The sequence below is a fragment of the Gossypium arboreum genome, chromosome 11 (assembly GCF_025698485.1).
Source record: "Gossypium arboreum isolate Shixiya-1 chromosome 11, ASM2569848v2, whole genome shotgun sequence".
NCBI classification, from domain to species: domain Eukaryota; kingdom Viridiplantae; phylum Streptophyta; class Magnoliopsida; order Malvales; family Malvaceae; genus Gossypium; species Gossypium arboreum.
In genome coordinates this window covers 27,608,632-27,615,218 of record NC_069080.1, presented here as the reverse complement: position 1 = coordinate 27,615,218, position 6,587 = coordinate 27,608,632, and the positions used below count along the sequence as shown (strand labels likewise).

The following is a 6,587-nucleotide window of genomic DNA, read 5'->3' as shown; positions in this document are numbered from 1 at the left end:
CTTGGAAAATTTTGAGGGATTTGATTCTAGCTCATCTTCATACGAAGAAAAGGGTTGATGTTTTCGCTTTAAGTATCTATAGATTAGTGATCTTCCCTAGGGTATTAGGGTACATAGATGAGGCAGTCTCAGTCTTTGATTGTCTTGACAAGCGGGTCACACCTGTCCCTACGATTTTGGCTGAAACTTTCAGATCCTTAAACGCGTGCTGAAGAGTGGGCGAGTGCAGATTTATAGGGTGTGCACAACTTTTGTTGGTTTCGTTCCACAGCCATTTTTGGAAGACGGAACTTCTCCGAAAGCTACTCTCTATTGAAGGAATTAGCGGCTACGCCAAGAAGGAACAACATATCAAGGGAAAAATGGATAGCGATCCTCCAAAATCTCCAAAAAGAGGATGTCGAGTGGAAAACACCTTGGTTGGTTCCCGACGAGATCTTGTATTGATGTGGGGGTTTTCACTGGGTCCCCCTACTTGGGATTTGAGGGCCGTAGGATATGCCCCTCTACTCATATTGAGGCAGTACCGATCAAGACAATTTATACCGGCGACGCACGGGCTAGCTTAATGTGAGTTCTCTTATAAGAGAGACAATTATAAGAAAAAGGTTCGAGAGATTTCTGATGCTTGGAAACAGACCCGTTGGTTGAAAAGATTGGTTGTTGGTTCAATGATGACTCCTGAATACAACGGATGGTTTAGCAAAAAGATTAATGATAATATCCCTAGACCGAGTTTAGAGGGCGCTCGATCAATGGAGGAATACTTGCAAGTGGTCCCATCAGAGCTAGAGATCATAAAGCAAGACTTCAAAAAGCAAAATTTAGAGCTCAGTAAGAAGATAGAACAATTAGAAGAGGAAAAGATGCATCTAAGACTAGATGTCGATGTGCAGAAATTAGAGACTGAGAAATTAAGAAAAAAGAAAAATAAAGCCGAGGAGGATCTGGATAGTTTGAAGACAGATTATAATAAATTACGTCTATCAATAAGAACTACTGGGTTGGGGAAAACTTCAGAGCAGTAGCGTCAAGAGATTCGAGAGGAAAAGATCAAAGTGGATCAGTGGGAAAGGAAATTTCAAGAGGTTCAAACACGAAGTGAGGCTCTAGAAAAGAGTTTGTTGGAAGCCTAAGATGAGAAGATCGGGTGGAAGGCTAGAATAGTCAAATTAGAAAGATCGCTTCATCAACATCGTATCCGTAACTCGGTAATAGAGTTAAAAGCAAGCTTGGATAGAATTGAAGAGCTAAAAAGGAAGGTTCAAGAACTTGAAATTGCACTGCAAAACAGTGAGCTCCGGATTGAGTTTCTTGAAGCAAGTAATGAGCGGTGTAATGAGCAACTCCATCGATCTCAGGATCAAATTAGAGATAGAGACTACATTATAGGTGATGTTGTAGCCCAGATTCAAGAAGTGGCCGATCATCTACAGACTCTAGCAGTTCAGGCTGATGTACTAAGTGTGAGATATGAGTTGGAATCAGACCGAGGCTGAGAGCTAGATTGGTTGCTTAGGAAAGTTAAAACTTTAAGCATTAGGACTAAGCTATATCTGTAATCCGTTTTATGTAAAGGATTTTGTTTTCTAGTAAAGTTATTCTAAATGGAATTGAATCAGAGTTGATGCCTTTTTCTGCATTCATGCATTTGCATTTCATTGCATCATATGCATTAATTTTCAAAAAAAGACCCTAATTAAACAAAATTATTTCAGTTAATCTGGAAACCAACAAGAGTCAACCAACCGAATACCACTACAATACCCGTCGCAAAACCAAAACAATGAATCGGAGATTAGAAAGATTAGAACAGATGCAGAAGGAAATGCAAGAACAAATACAAATACAAATGCAAGAATAGTTGGCAAAAATTTATCAGGATATGAGAGACCAAATGCTTGAATCACAAAGAAACATGATGGACCTACTAACACAACTACTGATTAGTAAGCCAGACAAAAGAAAGGGTTCTATGGCCAATACTGGAAATGACAATAAAGATTCTCCCTACCCCTCTGGTTTCACCCTAGAAAATGCTCAAACATAACACGAGATGCACACGTAAAGTCCATCCGTTACTGAAGTTTACCCACTGGTTTTACCTCGACAAATGCTCAAACGTAATCCGAGATGCATACGTAAAGGCCATCCGTAACAATCAGGCCCCAACAATTTTAGGCCGATGCCTCGATACCAATCAACTATCAAACAGGCTCAGGCTCTAATCCAGGGGGTAACCCTATTAATCCTATAGTCCCTGATCTGGATAACATGGTAGAAGTCGAAAGAGTGAGAATGGAGCTCTCGAAAGAATTAGAAGACCAATGCAGATGGTTAGAAGAGAAGTTCAAAGCGATAGAAAGTGCTGATTATCACTGTGGGATCGACACTAAAGATTTGAGCTTGGTTCCGGACTTGGTGATTCCCCCTAAGTTTAAAACTCCAGAGTTCGAGAAGTATAACGGGACTAGCTGCCTTGGGGCTCATATTACCATGTTTTGTAAGCGAATGACTAGGTACGTCAAAAATGATCAGCTATTGATTCATTGCTTCTAGGACAGTCTGGTTGGTGCAGCATCCAAGTGGTATAACCAATTGAGCTGTACTAAGACCAATTCATGGAATGACCTAGCTCAAGCTTTCATGAAACAGTATAGTCACGTGACGGATATGACCCCGGATAGGATCACTTTACAGAATATGGAAAAGAAACCAAATGAGAGCTTCTAAAAATATGCCCAAAGGCGGAGGGAGGTCGCTATACAAGTCCAGCCATCTCTCCTAGAAAAAGAGACCACTATACTATTCATCAATATCTTAAAGGCTCCATTTATCACTCATATGTTGGGGAGCGCCACTAAAACCTTCTCAGACATAATGATGACTAGTGAAATGAATGAGAATGTTGTGAGGAGCGGCAAAATAGAAGTAGGGGAAAGTACCAAGAGGTCGGCCTAGAGGAAAAGAGAGAATGAAGTGAACAACACGAGTACATATAGCAAAGGTCATTCCAAGTCATTCACTGTAAACCAACCGAAGACGGTAACCGCCAATCATCAGAGTACCTAGAGATAAGAATCCAATACGAGGACGAATACAGAAAGGTTACAGTTCACGCTTATACCCATGACGTATAGGGAGCTGTACTAGAACCTATTCGATGCACATGTAGTGTCCCCTTTCTACTTGAAGTCGCTGCAACCCCAATTTCCCAAGTGGTATGACACAAACACTAATGTGAATTTCACGCGGGAATCACCGGGGATTCGATCGAAAACTGCACCACGTTCAAAAATTTAGTTGAAAGGTTTATTAAAATGGGGATTGTGAAGTTTGACGATCCAGCTGCGCCTAATGTAGCAGGAAACCCGCTATCCAATCATACTGACTAAGGGGTAAATGGGATAAATGAAGGCCGAAGCAAAAAGGTCAAATACGAGGTTGCGGAAGTCAGAACCCCATTGAGACGGGTATGGAAGGAGATGGTCAAAAAAGGATTGATCGTATTGGATTCAAGAGAAGAATCTGAGGAAAAGAGGAACTATTGTGAGTTCCACAACAAGGTGGGGCATGAAATTCAAGAGTGCGTGGAGTTCAGGGCCCTGGTGCAGGACATGATAAACAATAAAGAAATGGAGTTTTAAGAAGAAACCAAAAACCTCGAAGAGGGAAATATATGCGCGTTAGAAGGAGAATTGACGGTGCAGATCTAAAAAGTTAACTACCCCATGGTCATCATATCACGACCCAAAGAGAATGAAGTGGCAGTGCGAATGCCATGAAAATTCATAATTCAAAGACCTACAGTCTTCCCTTATAAAGATAGCAAGAGGGTGTCACGGAACTACGACTGTAATCTGACGATCCCGGGAAAGGAGAACCCGACTGACACTTCAAAAGAGGACCAAGATGTGGGTTCTCATACGCTTAGCGGGAGGCGCTACGATTCAGCAAGCGAGAAAGCAAAACCTGCAAAAGGAAAAGCCATAGTGGTCAAACAAAAGAAGAAAATAACGACCAGACCTGAACCCTCTGTTAACAAGCCGGTCAACGAAGAGGAGGCTAAAGAATTTCTAAAATTTCTAAAGCACAGTGAGTACAGTGTTGTGGAACAGCTGCGTAAACAACCAGCTCGTATCTTGGTGCTAGCCTTACTCTTAAGTTCAGAGGTCCACCGTAGCGCGCTAATAGAAGTTTTAAACGAAACATATGTCGCTAATGATATCTCTGTCAATAAGCTAGACCGTTTGGTTAGCAACATAAGTGCCGATAACTTTATCTTCTTCAATGATGATGAGATACCACCCGGTGGCATGAGGTCGACTAAAGCTTTACACATCACCACACGTTGGAAGGGGTATACGCTACCAGGGGTACTAATTGACAACGGATCAGCGTTGAACGTCCTACCATTAACCACACTAAATAGATTACCTGTAGACAGCTCTCACGTGAAAGCATGCCAGGATTTAGTGAGGGCATTCGAGGGCATAGAGAGAAGGGAATGGGCAGAATTGAAATACCTCTTTTGATCGGTCCAAACACATATGAGGTGGACTTCCTGGTGATGGTTATTAAGCCTTCATACAACTGCTTATTGGGGAGGCCTTGGATACATGCCGCAGGGGCAGTGCCTTCGTCGCTACACCAAAAGTTGAAATTGGTAACAAAAGGCCGGCTGGTGATGATAAATGCTAAAGAGGACATCATCGCAGCAATGACTAGTGACATGCCATATCTAGAGACAAATGACTAAGCAATCGAATGTTTATTTCGGTCTTTGGAATTTGTGAATGTGACATTCATTACTGAAGGGAACAGGATCCCAGTCCCCAGGATATCCAAGACCACAAGAATGGGCCTACAATTAACTGTTGGAGAAGGAGCCCTACAGGGAAGAGGACTCGGGAGACACCTCCAAGGAAGGGTTGAGCCTCTGATGCTAAAAGACAAAGAAAACAGCTTCGGCTTTAGATTCAAGCCGGATACGAAGAAAAAAAAGAAGGAGCTAGAGAATAAACAAAAAAGAAGAAGAGCACATTTGAGAGGGGAGGAAATTAAATGAGAACTAATGTCATTCCCACACATCTCCACGACATTTTTGTCAAGAGGGATTATTCACCCCAAGCAATGGACCCCAAGAAAAGAAACCATAGAAGAAATGTTGAGAAACTTAAGCATTAACGGAATATCTGAAGAGAAAGCGGGAGAAGGAAATTTGTCGGGCATTTGCCCCTACATACCTGGAAGTGTTTTGGGCAACTGGACTGCGAAAGAGATTCATGTAGTTTTTAGAGCTAACTCAAAGTAATGTCCAAAACACACTTATTACTCTAAGCCTCGGAGTAATAAGAATCTTTTGTGAAATTGGCTTATGTTCAAAAACGTTATTTTAATAAAATGCACATTTGTTATCATTTTGAGCAGATATTCTTTTATTCTTTCCATTTCATTTATAATCATATTATACAAATAATTACTCTCAGATTCTTTTGTCCTTTAGACATTCTTTCAAATATTCTTTTATTCTTCATTCATGATCATACCATACAGATAAGTATTCTTAGATTCTTTTGGTTCTTTGTATCTTCCTTCATCCTCATAACAGGTCTCTAGATATCAATGATATGAGCGTCACTGCTAATGACTCAGAGTCTCATTTTGAGCGAGATATGTGTATGGGGGATTCTCAGGATTTTGAAGATGACCGAGGCTGTGACCTATCTCCTGATTTGTTGGGGATGGTAGAGTAAAACAAGAAACAAATCCTACCGCACAAAGAATCAGTAGAAATTGTGAGCTTAGGAGAGGAACAAGAGGTGAAGATTGGAACTTGTATCACCATGGAGACGAAGCGAGACCTTATTGAATTACTTCAAGAATTCAAAGATGTCTTCACATGGTCATACCAAGACATGCCCGGTTGAACACTGATATCATGGTGTATAGACTCCCCATAAAGGAAGAATGTAAGCCAGTTCAACAAAAACTCCGAAGGATGAGGCCTGGCGTCTTGTTAAAAATAAAAGAAGAGGTTAAAAAACAATTTGAAGCCAGATTTCTAAAGATGGTGAAATACTCAGAATGGGTAGTTAACATCGTTCTCGTCCCTAAAAAGGATGGAAAAGTACGAATGTGTGTAAACTACAGGGATTTGAATAAAGCAAGCCTGAAAGATAATTTCCCACATCCTCACATCGACACCTTGGTAGAAAACACGATAGTTCACTCACTGTTCTCCTTCATGGATGGTTTCTCTAGATACAACTAGATCAAGATGTATACTAAAGATATGGAGAAAACCACATTCGTAACCATGTTGGGAACTTTCTGCTATAAAGTGATGCTATTTGGACTGAAAAATGCCGGAGCAACATATCAAAGAGCCATGGTAACCTTGTTTCATGATATGATGCACAAAGAAATCGAAGTTTATGTCGATGATATGATCGTAAAGTCCTGAACAGAGTAGGAGCATGTGCAAGTCCTAAGGAAATTGTTCTTAAGATTGAGAAAGTTTCAGCTAAAACTCAATCCAGCAAAATGTACTTTCGGAGCCAAGTCTGGAAAGCTTATTGGATTCG

The 6,587-nt window shown here is 40.9% G+C and overlaps 1 protein-coding gene across 1 annotated transcript; it reads left to right on the top strand.

The window, feature by feature from the left end:
- Positions 1-674: 674 nt before the first annotated feature.
- Positions 675-1,499, top strand: LOC108471971 (uncharacterized). Its single transcript, XM_017773506.1, has 2 exons — positions 675-954; positions 1,219-1,499. The coding sequence occupies exons 1-2, from the start codon at positions 675-677 to the stop codon at positions 1,497-1,499; spliced, it is 561 nt and encodes a 186-aa protein (XP_017628995.1).
- The last annotated feature ends 5,088 nt before the right edge of the window (positions 1,500-6,587 follow it).